Source organism: Corvus cornix, chromosome 4, assembly GCF_000738735.6.
Source record: "Corvus cornix cornix isolate S_Up_H32 chromosome 4, ASM73873v5, whole genome shotgun sequence".
Lineage (NCBI taxonomy): Eukaryota > Metazoa > Chordata > Aves > Passeriformes > Corvidae > Corvus > Corvus cornix.
The window spans coordinates 20,637,870-20,663,179 of NC_046334.1; the positions used below are offsets into that span (position 1 = coordinate 20,637,870).

Genomic DNA, 25,310 nt, shown 5'->3' on the forward strand with positions numbered 1-25,310 from the left:
TGTTCCAATGTGTCGTGGAAGCATATGCTGAGGGAGAACTGTTTTACTCCTATGTTTAAAGTACAAAATTTTTTGCTTATTTAATTCCCCCTGTTGTACTTACCATATTTTAATTTTCTTATTTTTTATAAAAAGTGCAAAGATTTTTAACAATTTCTAAGAAGCTTTAAGAACATTCAGGCTAATTTGAATGAAGGGATGCTATTGTGTTTTGTGTTGTTTGATGGGGTTTTTTTAACCAACCAAACTATTTTTGAGTTTATCACTGTGCATGGTCAGATTCTATAGGTGGAAATTCCTGTATGCTGGCAATAGGAAACAAGGCTGGCATGTTTTGAGAAATACACTGCGTGCTGCTGTTCCTGGAAGACTGATTCTTTTTCAAGTGTTTCGATTAATATTAAACCAAATTAAGTTGCTATATATCCTTAAACTTTGTTGCCGTTCACAGTGTTTGAACTAAATCACTTTGATTTCTGGTATGTGGGTCCTGCCTTTTGGCCATTTTTGTGTTGATCTAAGAATGTTGTTACACATCCTTTCAATATGAGCCCACAGAAGAATCTTGGCAGCAAAATTCTCACTAATCACAGCTGTTGTATAAAATATTTAGTTAGGAGTAAGCGTGCCTGGCAGTGATGGTATAAATCACCTCATTTTGGACACATTTTTTTAAAAATGGAGACACTACTGAACATCTGCTTTATGTGTGTCAATTTGAGATATGCTTTACATGTTGTGAAATGTTGACAGTGAGAGGTCATGGCAAGATACGGCTTTGTGGAAAAAGTGTGACCATGATATCCTTGAATTTTTCTGTCCTTTCAAAATGACAAAAAACTTGTATTTATAGCTTGAATTCAACAGTTGTATAGCGCTAAAACAAGAAACAGTGCCAGTTTTTTAAAGGTATGAAGATTAGGTGTGACACATTGAAAATACGTGTCTGAGTGAAAGATGAGAAGCTGCAGTAATACCTGTTGCTTGTGATTTGTTTCTGGGGTTGTTTGCTGTCCATCTTGAAAAACCATGAAGGCAGTGGAGGTGCTTCTGAGCTGAAGCCTCATGTAAATCTGTCTGATATTCACTGCTTTTTGAGCAAGAAAGATGGACAGGGACTATTTACAAGAGCATGTAGTGACAGAAAAAGGGGGAATGGCTTCAAATTGAGAGGGTAGATTTAGATTAGAGATCAGGAAGAAATTCTTTACTGTGAGGGTGGTGAGGCACTCAGCAGGTTGCCCAGAGAAGTTGTGGATGCCCCATTCCTGGAGGTGTTCAAGGCCAGGTTGGATGCGGCTCTGAGCAACCTGATCTAATGGAAGGTGTCCCTGATTACAGCAGGGCTTTGGAACTAGGTGATCTTTAATGTCCCTTCCAACCCAAACCATTCTAGGATTCTATGATATTTTTACCTATATATATGTCTTTATCAATAGATAGACTTTGGAAAAATCTTGACAATGTTTTCTAGTATCTCTTACTAGATCCTTAATTTGAGGATGAGTTGCTAGTACTTTAATTTTCTTTGGGATGTTTTAATAATTTTTTTTTCAATATTTATATGTCACTTCTCTGATGTCAGAGTGAATGACTAGAGTAGAAAATTTATTTGGAAGTATTTCCACACAAAATATCTCTTTGTGCAAAAATACAGCTATTTAATGTTCCAGAGCTAAAACTATTTTGATCATCCAGACAGTCTTCTGGACTGGAAAGCAGGTGTGCTTTGTGTGTGTGTGTGTGTGTGTCTGAGTGTGCTTATTCACTGGTCTCCCAGGGCAGGCTGGGAGGGGAGGTTGGCTAGAGATACTGGTATCAGACCCCAAAGCTCTGCAGACACTTACTGTTCCAGAAAAGCTTTAACTTCCAGTACTATTTCAGATCATGGACTAGGAATTGTCACAATAATTTGTTCTGATAATGCTGCTTCAAGCCAAGCTGGTGTGCAGAAATACTGGTAACATGTTCTTGCCTTCATGAGCTGTGCACAGCAGCAGTCTGAAAGTGCACCTGGCTGGGCAGGCCTTAATGCTGAGATGATAATCTCCTGACAATCACCAGGGCTCAAGATAGAAAGTTACGGCTCATGTGGACTATTTGTAAGTGATAAGGTTATCACAGACTTAATATGCATAGTTTTCTTTCAGACGTCTGGATTTAATGTTGAAAAGCATTTGGTAACTGCTCCAGTGTGCATCTGAGCCAGAAATCAGTCATCAGCCTTTCCAGATCGGCAGTGATGTACATATTCCAGCACACAGATGGGGTTCAGCCTGGGAGAAATACCAGCTTGAATAAAAACAGAGACAGATACACCTTTATGCAACTTGTGTGTAAAAGCATGTTGCAGTTAGTTATGAAAAAAGAATAATAAAATGCTATTTCCATTGTTATATGTGAGGTAATTACTTGCTTAATTGCCAGACTGCTAAAGAAAACTTAGAGATAAATAAACCTGTACATTCAAGCAGCTGCTTTGTTTCAAGTTTCAGTGTATCTGTGGTCTGTGGTAGGAAACTGTTATGGAGACTGGTAAACACTGTGCAGGTAACGAGTAGCTACTAGATTGTTGTGGTAATTGAAATACCCTGCTGTTATGGGGTGAACTTAACAAAAGGAGCTAAATCTTCTCTTCCATCTCACTTCTTTTTGAAGCTGCCTCTGCTAAAAGGAAACTAAGAGATTCTCCCACAAATTGCAAAACCAAAAATCAGCAAGTTGCAAAAAAGTCAAAAGCTAGTTATGTAAGTACTGTGTTTTTCTCTTTATGCATTGTAAAATAAACTGAATTACCTGACTTGGTCAGTGACAGTGGTGTGTTTTATCAGAAAATCCAGTTAAATCAGACCTTGCCATCTGAATGAGATTTTTGTACTTTTTTTGTTGTCGGTATTTTGATTGGAATTACCTGCTTTGTTCTTTAGTGCTTGTGGATTTGTATCACACCAGCCAGTTCACTGCTTTGGGGAAGTGGTTGAAGGCAGGCAGCAGTATGTGAGGCTCTGAGTACCATTCAGTTTTTGTGAACATCAGTGGGAATTACAGGCTTTGGATCACTTTGCCTCCTCAGGTCATTCCTTGTATTTCCTCAAGCACATGAAGTTAACATCTTTTGCTACTGCTATTCTTTGTTATAGAAGTAATGTTGCTTATATATTTGAAACTATGACTTAAAAAAATCTTTAAAAATAATGAATTGGTTACATTTAAAGGACTGACTACTTTGACCTCTGCTAATAAATGGGAACTGTGTCATGATCCTGGGCTATTCAGGATGGTATTTGGCAGATTTGCACAGTCCTACAGTGCTGTCATGAGGCCATCTCCCAGGCATCCCAGCAGGCATCCTTGATAGCCACTTATGTAGAGAAAGGAAATTCTGCATAAGTGCTGGAGGCTGCATGAAGGAGGGTGACTGGGTTGAAATTTAGGCTAATGTTGTCCTCAGACAGAACCAAATAAAGAAAACACGGTTTTCCATTAAAGCAAAAAGACTACTATTCTTTTAGTTTAGTCCCCTTCTTCCTGAAAGAGAGATTTGAGTTGGGCTTGTGTTTCTCCTCACCAAAACCCTGGGTTTGGTTATGAAAGGAGACTTTAGTGAATTTTTAACCAGCCAGCCTAGCAAACAATGCTTCACTGGACCTGGTTTCATGTATCAACCTGTTTTCTGTTCTTGAGAGTTTCATTACAATTAAGAGGGGAAGAATTGGAAAAAACAAATGTGGAACATGGGTTTTTAGAACTCATTATAGAGAACTATAGTGAGAACTTGCAGGGTTTTTTTTTTTAGTCTTGCTTTTCCCTCTGGTTCTCAAGACCAGAGCATACTTGGGCAGCTATTCTATGGACTGTAGCTGCTGTCTTAGTGACACTGTAGGCTCACTGAGGAAAGGAATGATGTCCTCTGTTACTCAGAGTGCCTCTGGGTGATCTGGTTTGTGCTCCTTCCGCAAAGTAAACATTGATCCAGCCTGTTGGTATCTTTGCTGTAGACAAGTAGCTCTGTAACCACTTTGCATTCAAAGCTCTAGGAAGAAACTGGATTTTCTGATAAAACACACCACACTGTCACTGGTGTGGTGAGTACAAAGCAGAGCAGCTTGTGGCCTGTGGAAGTTTTGGCACTTGTTAACTTCCATTTTGCAGGCTGATAGTAGCTGTTAGTGAAGCTATTGTTGATGAAAAGTTTTACCAGTCTTTGATGTGACTCCATGATGCTGTGACATAATATTTGGGGATTTTTTAACCCATCAATCTTAATATAAGCACACCATTTGACATGTTCATAGGCTTTGGTGGGTTAAACAGTGCGTGCTTAGTAATCTAATCTGATTGCTAACCTTGACTTCTTCTGCCTTAAAATCATCTAGAATTACTAACAATTTTTGATTTTAAAGCAATATAAACTAGATCGTTCTAAATTAACTGTCTTTTGGTATAGAACTTGGCACTGTGTATGCTTATCAAGCAAAGAGTTCCAGTTTTTGTGATGGAAGGCATTTTCTATGTTTATGACAGTTTTGGTCTTTCTTTGATCATTGACTATGTATGAGGAATCACTTCAACTTGAATTTGTCTTATGTGCTTTTGTCATTTAGAGTAGCTCTTTAAAGGATAAGCAATATTGATGAGGTTTTCTTCTGTTTCTGTAGTTGTATTTTATATTAAACCTACCTTTCTTTAACATAGCTGGATGACTCAGAACCCAAAAGACAATGGGAGAGGCAAGAGATGCTTGTGAAGAAGTTGCAAGGTACATTCCCTGGATTGGATAAGGAGGTGAGCTGATGTATCCCTATGGCACATCAGGTTTTGACTTCTTAAGAAAACTGCAGCTGTTGATAGTCCATATGAAACACTTCTTTTACCAGCAGCAATTTTGGAAAGAGCCCAGGGTAGGAAGGTTTTTGCTGTTCCTCCTTTTAGAATGTAGCTTGTCCTGAACTGAGAGCAGTGGGATGTGGTTAGGACTATACAGAACTTCTCTTCCTACATTTCTGGCCCTATGACAGGCCTAGCATAGTCAAATTTGATGACTTTTTATAATAATGCAAGGGGAAGTGATCCCTCCCTCTCTCACTCTTCTCCCCCAGACTGCTAAATGTATCATTCACTTTGTTTTAGTTTAGTATCTGATGATTCTCAGCGACTGCTCATCAAGTACTGAGCTTTAAACTGTTGGAAGCAAAGCCTGTTCACGTGTGTTCTTACGCTTCTCAAAAGTGGAGCGCAGCTCTGCCTAAACTGAGTGTGTAAAGATTAACTGAAGGGTTTTCTCCTTTTGATTTCCTTTATTTTGAATCGCCTGATTTTGAAATTCAGGGGTTTTCTTTGCCTGGTGTTATTAGGCACAGTAATTTAGCTTGTGCTTATCTCACCACAATGCCAAATGTCTTATTTTTCACTAGGAGCTGAGAGAGGTACTTCAGGAACATAACTGGGTGTTTCATGATGCACTGGAAGCCCTGAAAATATTTGCAGACGATGAGGAGGGTAAAGACAGATTTATAATTCATTTTATCCTGAGACAAAACAGACTTGTGATACAAATACTTTTGAATGTCCAGCAATGACAGTCCTGACAGCAACATGCCTAGAAACTTGCACTTGTACTTGAAATTAGTATTACAGGGAGGATAAAAGAAGGAAAATAAATTTGTCTGTATTTTTATCTTTTGCTCTGTAAGTAGGGATAAATCTCTTTGTCCTGCTAATACAGGTAGGCATAAAAAGTTTTAATTACCTATGGGTATATCTTAAAATATATTTTGATAAATGTCAAAGCTGATACCTGCTCCCTTCCTGCTTGTTTAAAAATAAGCTTGTTTTTTAACTGGACTAATTTGTAAATTACTGGTTTCTAAACCAGTAATTGCAGATAACTGCATAGGTAACAAGTGATATATGCTATTTTGTCCTTGTAAAATGTATTCTAGGAGAGAAACATACTAGAAATAGGCCTTGAATTATGCAACCCATCCGTAAATACCAGTACTTCAAATGTGGCAGGGAGCAAACCCAGTGATTCCAAGTAAATCTGCGAGTTATAACTACTATTTAATGAATTGATTACTTTTCAGTGTGTTACACAGCTGTCAGATATGTGCATGCTTTTCTGTATCAGCTATTTAAGTGTTCTTGGGATAGGGCAGAGTTCTTAATTGAGTTATTTACAAGTGGAGAGAGCTATCAGTACTCAGGAAGTTGAGTCCTTACTGCTGCTTCTGAGAAGGCAGATGTCAGGGTTGGATTCAGTCAGTAGCAAGCTGGGACTGGGCAGAAGAGAAACTTCTACACTGCAAGTGCTGTCTTCCAGTGAGGGAATCAAAACCCATGCAAGGCACTTCTGAAAACGACTTGCTTGTGCTTTGTTAAATAACTTTTGTTTCAGCTGTTCTGACAGCTGAGTTATTTTGGTTGGAGATGCCTCATTCTTTGAGTTTTTTTAACAAGTGCATGTTTTCGTTGTCCCATCTCTAATACTGTACTATAATGCATTAAAAAGGAAAAAATAGATCATTTTCTTGGTGAAAAAAAGGATTGTTTTCTCAAATCAGCAGAATTAACGTCTCTGCAGTCAAATGCAGTGGGACCAGTATCTCATCTTAAGGATACATCAGAGTTCTTAACAGTTTGCTCTTACCTCAGAGCTTCTGTAGCTCACAAATATTACATTATGTTCATCATCTCTGTTTTAAGATACTTAAAACCTTCTCCTATTTGAGCATTATACAAATTAGCTTTTCTTATCCTACACTCACAGTTGGAGCTATTTACATGTTTTATACAGATTTGCTTTTCTTTTCATAACACCTGCTGTTGAGTTTTTGTGTATTAAATACTAGAACTGTGTTTTACAGATCTCTTGGTTTTATTTTGGAAGAACAACTTGTGTTTGCACCAGCCCTTAACCAATACGCATTGACTTGTTGCCTTCTGTGTTGCGTGCATAGGCATAGAATTTCCTCCCAAAAGGAAAGCTGTTGACTGGAGTGAAGCCTCCACCGAGAGCCAAAGTGATGAGAGTAAAGAGAAGACAAAGCAGAAATTTTCTGAGAAAGAGCAGAACGGCTTTCAGAAAAAGGACAAAGGCAAAAGGAGCATTTGGAGCGCTAAAAGAGAAACAGAACACATGGAGGACGAGTCCGCTTCCGAAGATGGCGGCAGCTCCCTGGATGAGGACTACAGCAGCGGCGATGAAGTGATGGAGGATGGCTACAAAGCGAAAATCCTCAGCTTCCTGCAGGATGCTTCCCTGAGCGAACTGACTCTGATTCCCCAGTGTTCTCAGAAAAAGGCTCAGAAGATAATAGCACTCCGGCCCTTTAACAGCTGGGAGGCTCTGGTAGGTCTGCATTCTTCCTTTCCTATCCCCAGCCTGCCTAGAGTCAAGGTGGCTTCAGCCTAGAGAGGCTTAGATGGGTGGCCTTAGCCTCATTAGGCTAAAATGCTATGTTCCTCCTAAGCCAATAGCGTTTCAAATAGTGTCATATGACCTGATTTTGAATGAATTAAGGGGTGATTTTTCTGGAAAACTCAAGCTGATTGGCTGACATTACTGTCACTCACTCTGTAAGCATAGAAAGTTGGTTGATTTCACAGCAGAAGGAGAAATTGGAGCTTTCACTTAAGAAGGAGGTGTTTGCTAGCCTGTTCTGAGCTCTTGTAGCTGAAAACACATGCAGGAGGGCAGAACGTGGCAGGACCTTTACTGCAGACGCTTGTGTAGAAGCAGCAGCTTGCAGGATAGCTCCATGATTGAAGAAGCCAGCATGGATATTTTCAGTTTCAGGCAAGAAATGGTTGTTCTCTTTTTTTTTTCTTCTTCTTTTGTGCCTTTATTCTACTGCAGCTTAGTGTCTAGCATGGTTTTGCTAGCTAAGCAATGCAGCCATTTTTAGTGGAGTGAGCTGCTGTGTTTTTGTTAATGAAAGGTAAAGCAGCAGAAGGCTAAGCCACAATCCACCACAGAAGGGACAAGGATATCTGTGGGTAAGTACATTATCTACTGTCGCTGCGTTGTTACTTTCAGATGTTTACCATGGCTTTTTTGTAGACTTCACATTCATACGGTTTCAGTTAACTGCAAGACATCAAACCTGCTAAGAGCAATGTGCTGGTAAGAAATTTGAAGTGCGTTACAGCAGATTGTCTTGATTTAATTTATTAGTGCTTTGGATTTTAGAGCAGTAACTGTGCATAGGCCTTTTTACAAAGTAATTGGTGTTTTTTTCATCAGTGTGCATTCTGAAACACCCCCCCCCCCACTGACATACGCAAGAACTTCTTCAATATGTGTAAAACAATAACATTTATTATCCTGTGTGTGAAATATTTTACCACAAAACAGTAAGGGATACAAAAAAGAATTTTAAGGAAAACAAAATGATCTTTGTTTTGTTGCAAGGTGGGGGGGGGGGGGTGAGACAAGAGGACGATACTTCAAAAAAATACAAGGTACAGGTATGCTGCAAAAGAAATCCGTTTTGCCCCAAGCCTTTGGCGTCTCACAGAACATCTGTCGTGCAGCTATTCCTTTCTAAACTTGTTGGATTTTGCCTGAGCTTAATTCTTTGCAGAAGTATTTGCTACAGGGCTCTTCTGCTCTTCTCTGTGTAAAATATTTTACAGTTGAAAAAAAAAAAAAGCTGCATGGGCCTGTTTGAATTCAAAATTTGTCTTTCATGAAGATTGCTGCTGTCAGCAGCCACATGTTCATGTAGTATTGTGAATACTTGCCCAGAATAGAAGTGATTTGCAGCAGATTTTAGCAGATGTTTTGTATCAGTGTGGCTTTAATTGTTTATAAAGATCCAGTAGCTCAGTAATCCAATGTTTCTCCCACCAATTAATAAGAGTGGTTAGAATAATGGAGAGAGCTGATTCAGTTACAGCATTAAAGAAATTGGCTTAGTTTTAAGGTCTCTTTTTACTGTAATGGTATCTTGTGTAACACAATGTAAAGCACTACAAGTTGTTACCACTTGTTCATTATTAGAATTGAGGAAGATATTAAGACTCTAAGCCTGAGATTAAAACTAAAGCCTGCTGTTTTGTAAATTGACTGTTTTATTCCAGGAAAACACAAATGAGAATGCCTTTTTTTTTATTCTAGACAATCTTTTTAAGTCGGACTAAGCTATTTTGTTTCCAAGAGGATTTAAATTAATTTCATAAGCTCATAAGGTTAATAAGAACACTTGGAAATACTTATTCTTTGGAGTAGATATTTCAGACAAATGTTTAACTTGATCTAGGAATGTTTAAAATACATAGAAAATAATTCAGCAGACGTGGCTCTCAAAATAAATGGAGAGAGCTGAAATTGTCCTTGCTCACAAAGATTAATTTATATGGCAGTTTAGAAGTGCCTACACTGTAGATTAAGTACATTTTCCAGGAGGGTAGTTTTATCCAGTCTTCAGTGCTGGACACGACTGGCTGGGAGAACCTCCTCTCAAACACCAACTTGCATAAAGAGTACTCGGATATGTCCTTGAGGCTTTATGTGTCTGTCTCCTTGGAGAAGTGAGCAAGGTGTGCAGTGTGCAAGGACTGGTGCCCTCTCTCCAGAGTACGTCGTGTGCATAGGGAAAGTAGTAGGTAACAAAAGAAATTGGGATGTGTTTTCTGAGAGCACCTCTCTCAGTGCTTGTCATATTCACAACCTAAAACTGCACACTGCTTCCTGAGGCAGAGGCTTTGGAAGGGTGGGCCCAGGTGCTTCTGCAAAGCCCAAGCACGGAGCTGAGATATAAGAGGAGGTGTGATGGGCAGATGGGAGATCATGAGGGGCAGCCCTGCACTGCTGGGAATTGGGCATTAGAACACAGGAGGAGCAGATGAGTGGTAGACATACTAAAGGATGGTCAGCAGAAAAGCATGGCTGTGACATCCAGGAGGAGAGGCAGGAATGAGCTCCAAGAGTGTCGTCATCTGTGGAGGGGAAGGTGAAGCAAAGAATCAGACCAAGCTGCAGGACAGGGTGGAGAGAAAAGTTCACGTCCCATTGTCTAGGTCTGCTGTCTTATGTTACATAGATCTTGTGCAAGAGGCACAGCCATGTTTTTCTCTCTCAGTGCAGGCCTGCTCTGTGCTGGCTTTATGCTCTATACCTCCTCTAGACAGACAGGAGGTAGTAAACCAACAGCTGTTAAGAGAGACCTCCTCTCCTGGTGGGTCTTTTCACAGAGTATTAGAAATTCTGAGTTGGAAGGAGCCCACAAGGGTATCAAAGCCCAACTCCTGTAGCCCAGCACAGGACAGCCCCATGAACCGTGTGCCTGATAGCATTGTCCAAGTGCTTCTTGAATTCTGTCAGGCTTGGTACTGTGACCACTTCCATGAGGCTCCTATTCCAGTGCCCAGTCACCTTCTGGGTGAAGAACCTTTTCCTGATACCGAACCTAAACCTCCTCTGACACAGCTTCAGGCCATTCCTTCAGGTCCTGTCCTTGGTCACCACAGAGAAGAGATCAGTGTCTGCCTCTCCAGTTCCCCTTGTGAGGAACTTGTAACTGCAGTGAGGTCCCCCCTCAATCCCCTGTGTTGGCTTTTCACCTCTCTCTCCTGTTTGCTTTGAGGTCCCGGTGATGCCCCACTGGCACACATTGTGGGCCAGCAGACAGCATGGTTTCTTTCCTTGGTGGAAGAACTTCTGGGCACCAATTGCCCTTCGCCCCGTCCTCACTCCTCTAAAATCTTGTTGGTGCTTAATTATATTTTAACAGTGCTCTGTTTTCCAAACTGTGGCATTGACCAGTGTTGGAAACTGCAGCACTCAGCACCATTTCTCAGCAGAGAGGCTGAGAGCACAGTCATGTAAGGGCAGTACCTGCATGGGTTTATTGGTTTTCTCTGTTTTTGTATTTCGAGTTCTTTTACTCAGAGTTCGAATTTAAATGCAGGAGATCAAGAATTCTTGTTCGGACTTAGTTGTTTATTATATCTTATCAGTAATACAGCTGCACAGTGTGTGCCTCTTAGTTGGCAGGGTGGAAAATGGCCATGAGTTCTCACTTCCAAGGTTTTTTGAAGTCTAAATTAACCAATTATGAAATGCTAAGTAATATGTTTTTACTTACAATCCAATTACTAACTTCTCATGTCCTGTGGTGCGGAACTTCTGAAGCAATACCATAATCCCTAGATTTATGAAGAAGAAAGAGAAAGAAGACGACATAAATCCACACCCAAAATCCTCCATATTGCAACCTATTATTACCTATATCCTCTAAACCTAATTTTCTACATTTCTGCATATTTCACCCAGTGATATAACTTTTAATTACACAGCAACAGCCTCAGTGTTATCACACAATTTAGGAAGCTTTTCCCAGGGTTTTGGATCGAATACAGCGTGTTTCTGAGGATCACTGCCTCTCAGCACTGAAAGGCTGAAATTCTCAGAACCCAGGGTTCCAACAGGGTTCAGTGTGTGCCAAGGAATGAAGGCAGAGCCAAGACTGGCTCCCAGAGGAGCTCAGCTGGGGTGTTGGGGTCTGGGGTGGTGGTCTGTTCCTTGGCCTGCTGTGTGTGCCCAATGCAATTTCCTGCTGGCTCTGGTAAAAGCTGGAGAGGAACTGGAGAGGGTTTAATGCTGTTCAGCTTCTTATTTTTAAGGTGTATAACTGTTACCTATTTGAATTTCCTTTTAGTGTAAAAATATATGTATCTCTGTGAGATTTGCTGTATCCTCTCATTTTTGTCATTCACAGTATTACTCTGTCACAAAATAAGCTGTCTTGTTTAGCATTTAAAGACTGTGGTTTAAACGATGTCTGTAGAAATTCTTACAGAATACACACAAGTAAAGCTGATGGAAAGTGTTACATAGAAATGCTGACATAGCACATCACTTCTGGGGGAATGGGAGAACTGAGCTGTCAGTGGTGGATGTATTTCTCCATCATATTCTGTACACTGCAGCAGTATATGAGCTAGGAGATACAGACTCAAGCGAGGGTAGCTCCAGCTTTTTTGTCATCTCATTTTGTTTGGCTGCGCATGTACAAACTGCCACAAAACCCAAACTCCACAACCGCCTTGCACCAAAGCCAGCTGAAGGGAAGCAGCAAATGCATCAGGTTAGAAAAGGAAAACTGCTTAACAGTGCGACTGGAGTTTGTTGATTGAGGCTGAGCCTTTCACCCTTAGGCATTAAAGTGAGAGCCTAGATCATCTTGCAAGTGGTGTAAAGTAAGCCCAAGCAGAATATGCTGGTGTGGCAATTCCAGGTGTGCCGTGGAAGCTCATGGGTTCAGTTTCCATGATGGTCTCACATTTTTGGGCCTCATTTGAAAAAAGGTGAACTTGGGAGGGTGTCAGAACCTCTAGAAAGCAAAGGCCACCCGTGGATCTGCTTTGTGTTCTGAGCAGGGTAACACCCTGTGTTTCACATGCAAACCAGTGGCTGAAGTATTTCTTGTTGCAACTTGGACGTTGATGTTAATGTGCTGACATGAAACAATACCATTTCTTTTAATAACAGATGGCTCAATTCTCCACACCTTTACTTATGGATTACAGGATTTTTATTCATGCCAACCAAAGCTTTAGGCATCAAAACAAATTTTGAATTTTTGTAGACACCTATTAAAAACTGTGTTCTTTTTTATTTCTAAATAGAGGTGTCTATTTAGAAAACTTTGCAGGTGTTGACATGTGCATTTTAGCCTGGTCTAACCTATGAGTGTTGGTAAACTTTCTGGGGTTTGTTTAAAATGGAAAAAACAGAAACAAAACAAACATATCCCCCAACTGTAATTGCCTCACTCCATTTATTTTTTCAATATTTTTCTAATGAAAGCTGTTTTTAAAATTTTATTTTATTGTAAATTCAATCTGGTTACACTCTTCACCGTAACAAAACTTGCTTTTACTCTGCAATGTGGCAAAATTGGTGAGTTGCTTAACACATAATAACTGGATCATATGACTCCTTTTTTATGGAAGGAATTCTTGGAGGATATATGCATATGGAGTCTTGTGGTAAATTTTAACAGCTCCCTGATCTAAAATTCAGAAAACTCTGTGTGAAAATTACCTCTGTTTTAATATAAGAATGGCAAATCCAAAGCATCTTGTATTCTTCAATTCTTTAAAGCCATTAATAAACAAAAAAAGGTATCTGTTCTTTACAGTGAAATAGGGATAACTACTTGTGAAAATACTGTCATTATAAATATTACCCCAGAAACATATTTAGTGGTAGGTTTTACACTTTCTGCAGATGGCACTACATGGAATTCAGGAGAAATTGATGGGCCTGAAGGGCCTGTTTTGACACAGCTTCAGGCTGCTTGGCTCAGACATGTAGAATATTCATACTGAGATGAAGATCTGAAGTTTAGAGGAAGGAAATACAAAGTAACTAGTGTGGACTTGAGGAAGCAAGTGGCAGAAGTAAGGCTTCTCTGTCCTGTCAGTACTTGGTGGCCACAGAAAACCTGGTGTAGTTTTGGGAAACTTCTTATTGTTCTTTTTTTTTTTTTTTTTTTTTTTTTTTTTTTTTTTTTTTTTTATATGCCTAAGTCTAGTTTGAATGTGCCCTTTGTGGTGGAGTTAGAACTGGAACCAAGTAATGCTGAGCCCCAGACAGACCCATAGTGAAATGTAGTAACCTTCATTATAGGTTCATTTGTTTGCCTTGATGCCTACGTTATGCTTACATCCTACATCTTTAGTATCTAATAGGGTTTGTTTAAAAGGGCATCTTAATGAGAATGAGTGCTTTTTTTTCCTTCCTTTTGGGGTTTTGTTCTGTTAGTGTGCCTGGCCTTCAAAGCTGGCTTTGCACTGTATGTTGCCTCCTGTTGAGGATTTTGAGTTTAAAGTGCCTGCATTTTACATTAGAAACTCTTCAGAGAATTTATCTCTTGCACTGTGGGGAGCTGCAGTGATGACCTTCAGTGTGGATTCACACAGTTTGCAGTGGGCCAGATGTAAGGAGTATTTGAAGTTTTGAGAGAAGATGGAAATGCTGTTGCTGTCTCCTACTTGGATTACTGCCTGCAGCAGCTGTGGATTTTCACTGCAGCACCTTTGCTGCTATTACCACTACTCACAGAATTTTTTTTAATCATTTTGCAGTTTACAAAAATGACAAAGACTACTGGTTTGTCAGAAGATATAGTGTGGAACTGCAAGATACTGCTGAAGGAGAGGGATGTGGTTCTAAAGCTCATGAATAAATGTGAAGACATTTCCAATAAACTGACAAAACAGGTAACCAGGATTACTGGAGATGGAGGATGTGGATGGAACATAGAGCAACCCTCCATTCTGAATCGCAGGTATCTCTCATTTTTATGCTTTATAAGGGTGTTGGACAATGAGGTGTACTTGAAGACCGGGATTTTCAAAAATGTAGTTTCTGAAAGTAGAGTTGCAGATTTTTCATACTTAGCTCTCAGTGATGTGCAACACTTGCGAGAATCTAACAGATTTTTTAAGTGTATCAGGAAAGCTGGTGAGCAGGATAAGAACATAAATTATAACAGTGTTTTATTTCCTGCAGTTTCTGGTGAATGTAACAGCCAACCTTAAGCAATGGAATCATGAGTTGTCAACTTATTTCAAATAAAAGTCCAAACAAACTTGCTTCTGTAACGGGACAGATTTCAAATGGGATTAGATTTCAAAGATGCTAAATTGGAACAAATCTGGGCAAACTGGGAAGGTTTATCAGCCGGATGAAAGACCTCGGTCAGGAAGTTCAGATGTGCAAAGTAATCTGAAACTCTGTATCCAGTGGGAGTAGCAGCAGGGATGTGTTGTGGGCGAGGATTTATTTCAAAATTGGAAAGGTTCTCCAAATAGATTTTAGGAGTAAAGAGAGAGCTTAGGAGGAATGGAAATGGATATGGATATGGATATGGTGGAGGGCATTATCCTAAGGGTTAGGAAGCATAGGCTTGTACTGGGATTGGCCAAAGTAGCAGCTTGAATTAGAGTTGGGTGTTGTTACAAGTAAACAGCAAAAGGATTCTCATGTATGTGAGAATAAAACCTGGGAGGAAGCAAGAAGTCTTTGGAGGAAGAACGTCAGTGACATTTCTTCTTTGGAAAAAGTGCTGGACTGGGTGACGCGCTGTTGAGTGTGCTTTGTGTGTTGTATGTTTAGGTTTGGGTTTTTCTTTGGTGCTGACACAAACAGTAATTGTACAACAGAGCAAAATGAGGAATGCAGCTGCAAAATGCCACTTAATTCATGGTGTATTTTAAAAAAGAGTGATTCTGTAGCTGCTTTTATCTGGTTGTGTATCACTGATTGTAGAAGAAAAGTATTTCTTGTGTTACTCACTTTGATCATTTTAGGTCTATGAAAATGCAAGCAACTCAGTTTGTGTACAGGTGACTGATTAATAAAGTTTGTGGTTTTCATTACACAAGGAGATCTGGAGGGCATTAAAATAAAGGCAATGTTAAACTTGCCATTCGGTGATTACCATAAGTGTAAAGTTGTGTTTCATGGAGAAACAAATAAAAGGTGGTAATAAGCTTGACTATTTTTAACAGTTTGAAACTGAAGCCGTATCAGAAGATTGGTTTGAATTGGTTAGCACTGCTGTATAAACACGGATTGAATGGCATCTTGGCTGATGAAATGGTGAGTGTCAAACGGCTTATTTAAGAATGATTAAAATTTTGCAAAAAAGACTTTGTTAAATCCTTGCCTAGAAACCTAAAGCAGATTATAAGTAATCTTAAATTGCAAATAGTTCTCCAAGATCTTAGAAGCTGCTGAACTCCTTCTTTCCATTTGAAAATCAAAAGTAGCCTAAAATTTGTGGACACTGACAATTACAAGTCACATGGTGTCTTCTGATGCAGTGGAGCCAGTTTCTACCACAACAGGTTGTTTTCAAACCATGGATTTTAACAGCTCCTGGCCCCAAAATAAAATTCATTCTACTTGTCCAGCATTTAGTGTAGTGAGCACCTGTTTTCTCCATTTCTCCATCAGTTTCAAAACAGGCAGATAATAATACAGGAAAAATTAAATGGGTAGAAACATTCAGTGCTTCTCCAGAAGCAGCATTTCCACCATCTCTTTTCATGACACTCCCCATCAACTTTGAGCTAAGAGAGAGACAAGCTTATGGGTTTGAGGTTTTGTTGAGTGCTGACACCACCCATAGTTGTACAACAGAAAAATCTTAGTGATGCAGCTGCTGAATTTGTGGTCTGTTGTTTTAATCCTGGCTGCTGTTCATCTTCTCATGAACCATGAATGAAAGCATTGGTTTGCCTTGCTATGAGTTAGGCAGTGTTTCTCAACTTCTCTATGTTTCATGTTAGTAAGAATGTGTGTGTTCTGTGGTAGATACACGAAATTTTTAAATTCATGATGTAGAAAACAGGAAGAGTGCGTGTTGGTGGAAATGTAGGCTTATCTTAAATCTGATTTGCATATTAAATTCTACTTCAGAAATAGCTGGAATATCCTTTGTACAACTGGCTCAAATGGTAATAAATGTTTAGTTTCCAAGTAACCATTTTTGTGCGCCATTGGTTCAGGAAGGTACGTTTTTGACCATGATTTGAGGGATGATATTGAACTAAAATGAAAAACTTCATAAATGGAAAAGATGAATCCTTGTTCAAATATTGAGCTGAAATGATAATGAAGTTTGACTGAGGTTCTACTTAAGAAGGAATTGTCTTCTCTAAAATTAGCTAAACAGAACAAATTTTCATATCAAAGTTTTAATATTTATTGGGCCTTCACTACACTGTAGCTGTCTTATGCGTACAAAACACTTTTATGTCCTACAGATTGTGTAAATGGATTTGTTTTCTCTTAGGGCTTAGGAAAAACAATTCAAGCTATTGCATTTCTGGCTTATCTCTACCAAGAGGGCAATAGAGGTCCCCATTTGATAGTTGTGCCAGCTTCAACGTTAGGTAAGTTACAAGCTTCAAAAATATTTTTGTTAGAAAAAAACCCCAGACCAATCATGGACATACTGTAAAGCAAATATAATTTAATGAAGGAAAACTTGTTTTTTTATGGTGGTACTCAACTCCTTAGGTGATCTGAATTGGAATGCAGACCATACTGCAGGCATGCTTGTTCTGAATTAATTAGATTTAGCATGGAACTTTTTTAGATGATCTGTATGCTTCGAAAAAAATAAAGCTGCTTGTTACAGTTTGAACTTGTGTAGCCAAGTAATCTCTTTACTTACTGAATGTTGGCTGAACTTCCTAGTCTTCAGGCTGTGCTTAGGGTTAGATTTCATGACATTTTAAACATTCACTGTCTTTTTTCCTCTTTACTGCGCAGCATCTGTCAAAGCAGATGAAAATCCCAAAATGATGAGGCTGTCTGTCTTCTAGTTGTGTGTTCTCATTGTTTTATGGCCTCAGTTGAAAGTAGGAAGAGTATGGTGGAATGAAATGTCAGCAAAGTTGATGAAGTTGAGTAGAAAATGGTTCTTGATGGAGTTAAATTTGGATATTTTTGAATGAAAGGAGAAAGTAACAAGTTGAATTTAGAAAGTAAATCTGCTTTTAATATAAAATACTTACTTGGGCTTCAGAAATTTCTCTTGACACATCAGAAGAGTTTCCAGTTGTTCAACTTAAGTTTGAAATCTCCATTTTTAGTGTGTTTTCAAACGCCACTGGAGCTCCCTTTTTAAAAACAACTCTTAATAATGCATATATTACTTAAAACCTGAGATGTACTAAGTATGTGAATGAAGGTGCTTTTCCTGAAGTCAGTCTTAAAGTCCGAACTGTAGTGGCTGGTTGCCAATGCCTGGGCAGTGCAGTCTACTGGCAGCTTTCCTGACGCTTTTCTGGAGGCGTCTCCTCAGCCCTGATTTGGGTCCAGCCCATTCCCAAGTGGCATTTAGCAGGGTCTCCCTTCTGCTGCGGTTGGGGGTCAGCAGTTGTGTTGGCTGTCAAGCAGCTTCCCCTTGAGCACAGTAATGTTGCCTGTGGCCACTGTGCTGCTGCGCACCTGGAGCTGCACACCCGGCTTGTCAGGCTCCCCTGCCTGCTCCCAGAGGCACCGTCTCTCCTGATGACATACTTCTGGAGGCAAGTACTGGCAGATGAAGTGATGTGCTTTCTGAGGAATTAACTGTCTAGGGAGGAAATCGAGTTGCAAAGTTAAACATTGTATTTATTTCACAGATGGTTACAGAGTGTGCAAGACCTGTTTTCTTTAGGGGTTTAAAGTGCAAGCTGGTTAAGAGTTAGCAAAAGCCCAGTTGGGGTTGGTTCAGTTTCTTACATATTATTGGTTTTCCAGTTTAAAGACAGTGTTTCTTAACCTTCAGGAGAATTTAAAGGGATTTGCATTGAAATCAGATGTTTGGTTTAATGCTGAGGTGTGAAACTTTAAGACATAATAAAGTATAAATGACTTGGGTTTTGTTTTAATGTTGTCTTACAGATAACTGGATAAGAGAAGTTCATCTGTGGTGTCCTGAACTGAATGTCCTTTTTTATTATGGTGAGGAATCCATTTAAGAAATGAATCCAGTAATACAATTGCTTGTGCGGTCAGTCTAAGAAAAGCTGAATTGCTCATGAAAGTGTTGTTTTAAGACAGTTGTTTAAGTACACAGATTTATTGATGAGTGCATCTTTAATTGTTGCATGTATATAAATATATGTAATTTTACTCATTTTATGTTTTGTCCTTCTGAAGGATCCCAAGAAGACAGGAAACATCTCAGGGTGGACATTCATAATAAAGTTGTTGATTTCAATGTGATTGTGACTACGTAAGTACAGTAAAAAAAACTACAGAGTTTTAGTGAGGTCCTGCTGACCTCTAGTGGTACAAGAAACCAGACAGTTCTAGGAGTTGGGTTTCAGGTAATAGTTAACTAGGGTTTTATTATTATGTAAGAGATACTGTGTCATAGGTGTTACAGATATGTGTCTGTCAGCATGTATAGATAATATTACATTGTAATAGGCTTTAGCAGATTTTTAGAAAGTGTTACTGAGAGCATTCGCTCATCAAGTAAACTGTAATCATTTGCCAGTAATAAACTGTGTTATGGTTGGTTACTTCAGTCAAGTAAACCAGGCAGTTTTACTGCCCCTCATGCACTCTCTCCATAACTCTTAACAATATTAGAGAATTTAATTTGATTACAGTAACAGTACATTCATTTTCAGAGAGGGACTAAATGCAAGTGATATTTGTCGCTGACAGGTACAACTCTGCAATCAGCAGTTCAGATGATCGAGGACTGTTCCGCAGGCTGAAGCTTAACTATGCAATTTTTGATGAAGGTCATATGCTCAAGAACATGAGCTCTGTCCGCTACCAGCACCTCATGACAATTAATGTAAGAGGTTTTGTTTTTGCTGGGTTAGAGGGGACAGCTCCTGGGTTTTCTGTTTTGTAGTTACAAGCAGGGGGAAAATAGAATATTAACTGTAAAGTTCATATACATATAATTTTAGAGAAACTGCAGTATGCAAGTGGATTTAAGTGTTGGTGTGGTCTAAGGAGTGGCTCCTGCACTGTGAACTCTTGCAGGGAGATAAGCTCCCAAAGAAATGTAATAAATTTCCTGCAGCATCATTTCAATGATGGTAGTGCTTGAGTTTCAGTGTTCAGCAGATTCCCAGTTATATCCCGTAGTAGTAAAGATTTTAAAGATGCTACTTTTTTTGGTTACTTGTGCTGAACCATTGTAGTATTTCAGGACCTGCTCTAATAGAGCTCTGCGAGAAGAGCTGGCTGGAAAATACTTTTTCTTGTGGCTTGCAGCCTGAGTCAGCAGACTCTTGCAAAAGATTTGAGTACAGCTCTTTCTCTGAATATTACGATCTAGCACTGTAGTATTCATACAATAATAATAAACTTAAGATCACTTACTGAAACGTATTTTTCAAAATTTTTCATCAAAAGCATTTTTAAAGAGCTGATCTTTAAGCAATGAAACCTGCTTGTACTTGAAATTCAAAACTTGTGCATAAGTACTGTATGACATTAGAGAACTTGATATGGGTGTAACAACTAACAGTCATTAAGAGGAAGAAAAAAGCCCAAACAACAAAAAAAACCCCAACAACAACAACCAAAACAAAGCCCAGACAGAACAATCGAGAAAAAGCCTAATAGATCCAGGAATGTTTTTTTTAATTGTCTTAAATTGGTGCACAGTTACCCACAGTTCTGTAAACAGTTTTGTTCACTTAACAGGGAAATTACTCCATGAGTTCCAAATATATAATAAGTTTAAATAGTTATAATTTAAACTAAGCTTATTTTCTCACTTCTCCATAGCTGTGGTTTTTTTGCCAATAATAGTTTTTAGTCTGTTTGATGAATGTTTCTCGCTGCTCTTTCCACTTTGGACAAACAGGCCAAGAATCGCTTGCTGCTAACAGGGACTCCGGTTCAAAATAATTTGTTGGAATTGATGTCCCTCTTGAACTTTGTCATGCCTCACATGTTCAGCAGTAGCACAAGTGAAATTCGAAGGATGTTCTCCTCAAAAACAGTGAGTATTGTGAATTCTCTTATTGAAAATAACTTCTTTTCTTTTTGCTGGAAGATTGCTGTTGCTGCATAACTTCTGTTTTATTGGTATCTTACGGAAACAGGTAATGTGACTTTGAAAATCTAGAAAATGAAACAATTGAATAAACCATCTAAATTAAAATATCTTGTAACAGGATATCTTGGAATACTAATGGTCAGGTCAAATATGTCTGTTTTGGCTGGGGTTTTCAAGTTAGAGAAATTAAGGTGGTGGTGTTGCAGCTGAAAGCTTAACACTTGAATTGAATTCTTTCAATGTTTTCCTTAGAAGAGTGCTGAAGAACAAAGCATATATGAGAAGGAGAGAATAGCACATGCAAAGCAGATAATAAAACCATTCATCTTGAGAAGAGTAAAAGATGAGGTAACATTTTATCTTTAAAATGATGGGTTTGTGTTATCAAAAAGCCTGATAATATTTGAGACCAATCTTTGAGTATAATATGAGGTGAAATTACTTACTGATCTTAAAAAAACGTTAATGGGTGCTTGCAGACTTCAGTGGTCTGAAGAGGGTAACTCTGATTAGCAGGGGAGTAGATTCCAGGCATTGCATATAATATTATTTCATGCAGTTCTGGAGTGTGCAGACCATATTACTTGGTGGGGAGGTTGATGTATAATCCAAGTCAAGATGGGAGTTGAATTGCTAACCGAGTTAGTGAAGTTGCAAGCAGTGAAAGGAGCTGGGATGAGGAGAATGAACAGAGTGTCTTAACAGCTGTGAGACGGTGCAGAATTACTGATGATTCACAACAGTACAGGTTTTATCTGGTATCATTTTTTTTGTTAGGTCCTTAAACAACTACCTCCCAAAAAAGATCTCATTGAACTTTGTGCCATGTCTGAGAAACAGGAACAACTGTACTTTGCTCTCTTAAACAAGCTCAAGAAAACTATTAACAGTAATGGTATGTAAGGGCTGCGTTTCCTTTTTGTGGATTTTTTTCATGCTGAGATGTGTTGAATGTGACTACAAAGTCTTTGCTTTGTAGAAATGTCTAATGCTCATACACTGTCTATATCCCTTCTATGAATTTTTCTGAAGTTCAGGTAATAGGTGAATTTTCAAACTGAGTTCTTGCAAATAAAGCTCTGCTGAGAGATAGTTATTTTCAGTAGTAGTACAAAGATTCCTTCTTTGTTTACAGAGAAAAACTCTGATATGGGAAATGCAATGATGCAACTTAGAAAAATGGCCAATCACCCCCTTTTGCATCGTCAGTATTACACGAATGACAAACTCAGGACAATGTCCACACTTATGCTCAAGGTAAGAGGATGAGATTCAGAAGCGATCCTTCATTTCTCAGAATTTCTAATGCAAACTTGTTTCTTTGTTTGTTTGTTTTCTTGTCAGACTTCTGGTGAAAAGTGTGTCTTTGCCAAACTTAATTCATTGTTGCTACTTTTTATTCCTCTTCATCTATCCAGTGCTCTAATCAATCCCTGTATGTATTTAAAGCTGATTTTTGTATCGTTAGAACGGAGAGAACAGTTGTGGGTCTGGAGTCATCTCCTTTTCATTAGCTCCCCCTTAGCACCTCTTCCCTCCACCCCAAAATTTAAAGCCAAAGTGTTTATGGAAAAAATCTTAGGTAGGCACTTGAGTTTAGTAGCTTTCTGAGTAGCAAGAAATCTAGATTGTACAGAACTAAAATAGGGAAGGCATAAAAGTATTGATCTGATAAGGATTTTTTTTTTTTTTTTTTTTGTGATTTGTCTGGGGTTAATGCCTGAGGAGCTTGGGGAAAATTGTTGCTTCTTTCTAAAATAGAAAAAAAAAAAAATCTGTGTGCAGCAGGTGCTCTAAAAAAGTTGGAGCTGGCTTTGAGTAGTCTTCAGCTTTGTTTTAAAATTAAGCCAGACAAGGTTGGGGAGAAGCAAGAAGTGACCCAGTGGTTTATGAAGGATTTTTGTCCCTTTTTGTTACCACTTATACCATCATACTCTCCAGATGTGGCTTTTTTTTCCTCTTTCTTCCAGGCATGGCATCCCTCTACCCACCCTACATCTTGGGCTGGGCTTCCCATGTCTTCTGCCATCTACCCAAAGATTGGACCTCCCTTTTAGGCAATGTGTCTTCAGGGGAAGAGGTCTGATAAAAGGGTAAAAGGTCTTAGGGCTTGATGGGAAGTAGGTAATTGCTATGGAGGTTGAGCATATCCTTCTTAAGTTTTTGGCAGTACAAGTGCTTGTGAAAGCTAAACTGTGAAGTAATTATCCTCTCCTATAAACGTGAAGCTGAGAGTTCATCTTCTGTTGCTTGCGTGAGCCATGCTCTAGCATTTGTCCATGTCTAGGAGTGTTACTTTTTTTTCAGAGATTATGGATGTTACTGTGTGGTGGCTTTGTTTTTAGTTCTCTGGTGAGATTGTGTATTGCATTATTTCCCTTCATTTTTGCTAATAGGAACCCACACATTGTGATGCTAACCCTGACCTTATCTTTGAAGATATGACAGTAATGACAGATTTTGAGCTGCATGTGCTTTGTAAGCAATATTCTCACATCAGTGACTTCACGTTAGACATGGATCAGATCCTGGATTCTGGAAAGTTTAGAGCACTGGAACGCATTCTCTCCGACCTTAAAGAGAAGGTATTGCAGATGGCTGAAGCTTTTTCCTGACTAAAGAGTGGCTCTAAATAACTGGTTAATATCTGCCAGCTCTCTATGCAACCCAGTTGCTTTGCTGTGGAGTATTACAACGTAATTTGCAAAGCAACACTTACAACTTTTAATGTGCAGCCCTGAGTATGCACATCACTTTAGAGACCGCTGAAATAAACTTTCCCAGTTTTCCAAGTTTCAGAATATTCAGCCCAGGTTAACTACTTTATCAGTATATGGGGATTTGCATCATTTTCACACCTCAGGGACTTGGACCTTCTCTTGGCAATTGAATAAGATTGTATTACGTTAGAATAATGTAAAGGCTAGTGGAAGGGTAAGAAGAGGCCCCATGCTTTAAGTCCTGCCCTGAGATTCAAGCAGGTTTATTTTACAAAAAAACATGTGCTGTAATGTTTCAGAGTATCCTGAATTTGCACATGTGGGTGCTGTGTATCTGATTATTTCAGACAAAACAGGGCTACTCTCTATATTAAATTGAAATATTTCATGTTTTGAATGAAAATAGTTTGATGTTTCTGGATGGAGTAATGGGTCATTTATGCATTTGAAATGTCATTTGCTTGAGTCACGAAGGTACAAAGTAATTAAAATATTACTGCAATGACAGTGAGTTAATGCAGCAGAAAGACTGGATATGGAATCTTTACTGAAAGTCAATCCGGACTTGATGAATTTCAGCTTAGTCTTTGATTTTGGAAAATGGATTCAGTGAAAGTAAAAATCGGATATTTGCACCGATAAAGAATTTCTGTAGTTGATAGTTGACGTGTTTTACATTTTTGCTTTGCTTTGTCTTTTCTAGGGTGACAGAGTTGTGTTGTTTAGCCAGTTCACTATGATGCTGGACATCTTGGAAGTTTTCCTAAAACACTGGCAACACAGATACATTAGGCTGGATGGAAAAACGCAGATTTCTGAGCGGTATGTGACTCTTGCCAAAAATGAGAGAGAGAAAGTGAATGTGTTGGAGAAGGGGAGGTGACTTCAAACCTTTACCTTTGTTTTTCAATGTATAAAAGTCTGTGGCTGCTAGACATTGTCTATGGAAGGCGTTTAATGTTGAATTTCAGATCACCTTAGGAAGAGTAAGGCTGAAAGATGGGGTTTAGATGGTGGGGTTACAGTCTTGGCCATGGAAATCAGCCATCTTCAGCAGTTCCTGATGTGTTTCGTTCGCGTGTCAACATGCCATAATTGCTGTAGCTATTCCTTGCAAGTAGAGTGTATCTCTTTTACAATAGGCAGATAAACCCTTTTGTTTCTCTAGGACAAACCATTCTGCCTGTCTCTGTAGCTGAAAACGTTGCAGTGCTTTTCTTGTGTTTGAGCTATGCTGGTTTCTGTCTCAAGAATTTTTGAAGATTTTTTTGGATGCTTTTTCCTTCATTTCAAAAAACTGTCATTCTTGCTGTGGTGTTACTTCCCATGTAGAGCTGATGTCTGTTCCTGCCTTTGTATGTGCAGTTGGTACAGAAGACAGTCATGAAGTGAAATTAATCCCCCGCCTCCCCATTTGTTTCATGTACTTCAGTCTTCCCTCGTCCTCCAGCTGGCTCTTTTGTGTTCTGTGATCATCAAAAATCTTTTTCTGAGCCTCTTTTCATTCTTTGCTATCCATCTGTCTGTCACTCAGTATGTTTCTCTGCTCACTGCAGAGGACTGTTGGTACCCTTTTTCCTGCTGCATAACATCTGGACTTGGAGCTGCTGTGCAGTGCCTCTGTCTTCTCTTCCAAAAGATCATCCCAACTTCTGTGTTCAGCTCTGGAGCCAGTGTGGTATTTTTTCCAAGGCCTGATTCATGGTGTCTTATGTTCTGCAGGATACATCTGATAGATGAGTTCAATACAGATATGGGTATATTTGTATTCCTTCTGTCAACCAAAGCTGGTGGCTTGGGCATTAATCTGACCTCGGCCAATGTTGTTATCCTTCATGACATTGACTGCAACCCTTACAACGATAAGCAAGCAGAAGACCGGTGCCACCGAGTAGGTCAGACACGGTAAGACTTCTTTTAATTATAATGCTTGGGTTTTCTTGGAGGCAAGCTCTCAAAGGAGACTAAAAGGACAGTATCTATGGTTGAAAATTTTAAGCAGAGACTTGTGTAAACCAGCTCTGGGTTGTGTGGGAGCTAGGAA

General features: G+C 39.1%; 1 protein-coding gene across 4 annotated transcripts in view; it reads left to right on the forward strand.

Moving 5' to 3' along the window:
• SMARCAD1 (SWI/SNF-related, matrix-associated actin-dependent regulator of chromatin, subfamily a, containing DEAD/H box 1) overlaps positions 1-25,310 on the forward strand; it is a 41,761-nt gene that overhangs the window by 14,919 nt on the left and 1,532 nt on the right. Inside the window, exons 6-22 of one of the 4 annotated variants that reach the window (XM_039550473.1) lie at positions 2,659-2,747; positions 4,696-4,785; positions 5,415-5,499; positions 6,960-7,351; positions 14,098-14,300; positions 15,526-15,616; positions 16,815-16,914; positions 18,416-18,475; positions 18,674-18,749; positions 19,190-19,325; positions 20,352-20,489; positions 20,799-20,894; positions 21,324-21,441; positions 21,682-21,803; positions 22,943-23,131; positions 23,970-24,088; positions 24,989-25,171. In XM_039550473.1, coding sequence (XP_039406407.1) covers positions 2,659-2,747; positions 4,696-4,785; positions 5,415-5,499; positions 6,960-7,351; positions 14,098-14,300; positions 15,526-15,616; positions 16,815-16,914; positions 18,416-18,475; positions 18,674-18,749; positions 19,190-19,325; positions 20,352-20,489; positions 20,799-20,894; positions 21,324-21,441; positions 21,682-21,803; positions 22,943-23,131; positions 23,970-24,088; positions 24,989-25,171 — 2,287 coding nt within the window. Of the gene's footprint in view, positions 1-2,658; positions 2,748-4,695; positions 4,786-5,414; positions 5,500-6,959; positions 7,352-7,600; positions 7,999-14,097; positions 14,301-15,525; positions 15,617-16,814; positions 16,915-18,415; positions 18,476-18,673; positions 18,750-19,189; positions 19,326-20,351; positions 20,490-20,798; positions 20,895-21,323; positions 21,442-21,681; positions 21,804-22,516; positions 23,132-23,969; positions 24,089-24,988; positions 25,172-25,310 lie in introns of those variants that run through there. The other 3 variants (XM_039550474.1, XM_039550475.1, XM_019293254.3) reach the window with 3 other exon arrangements.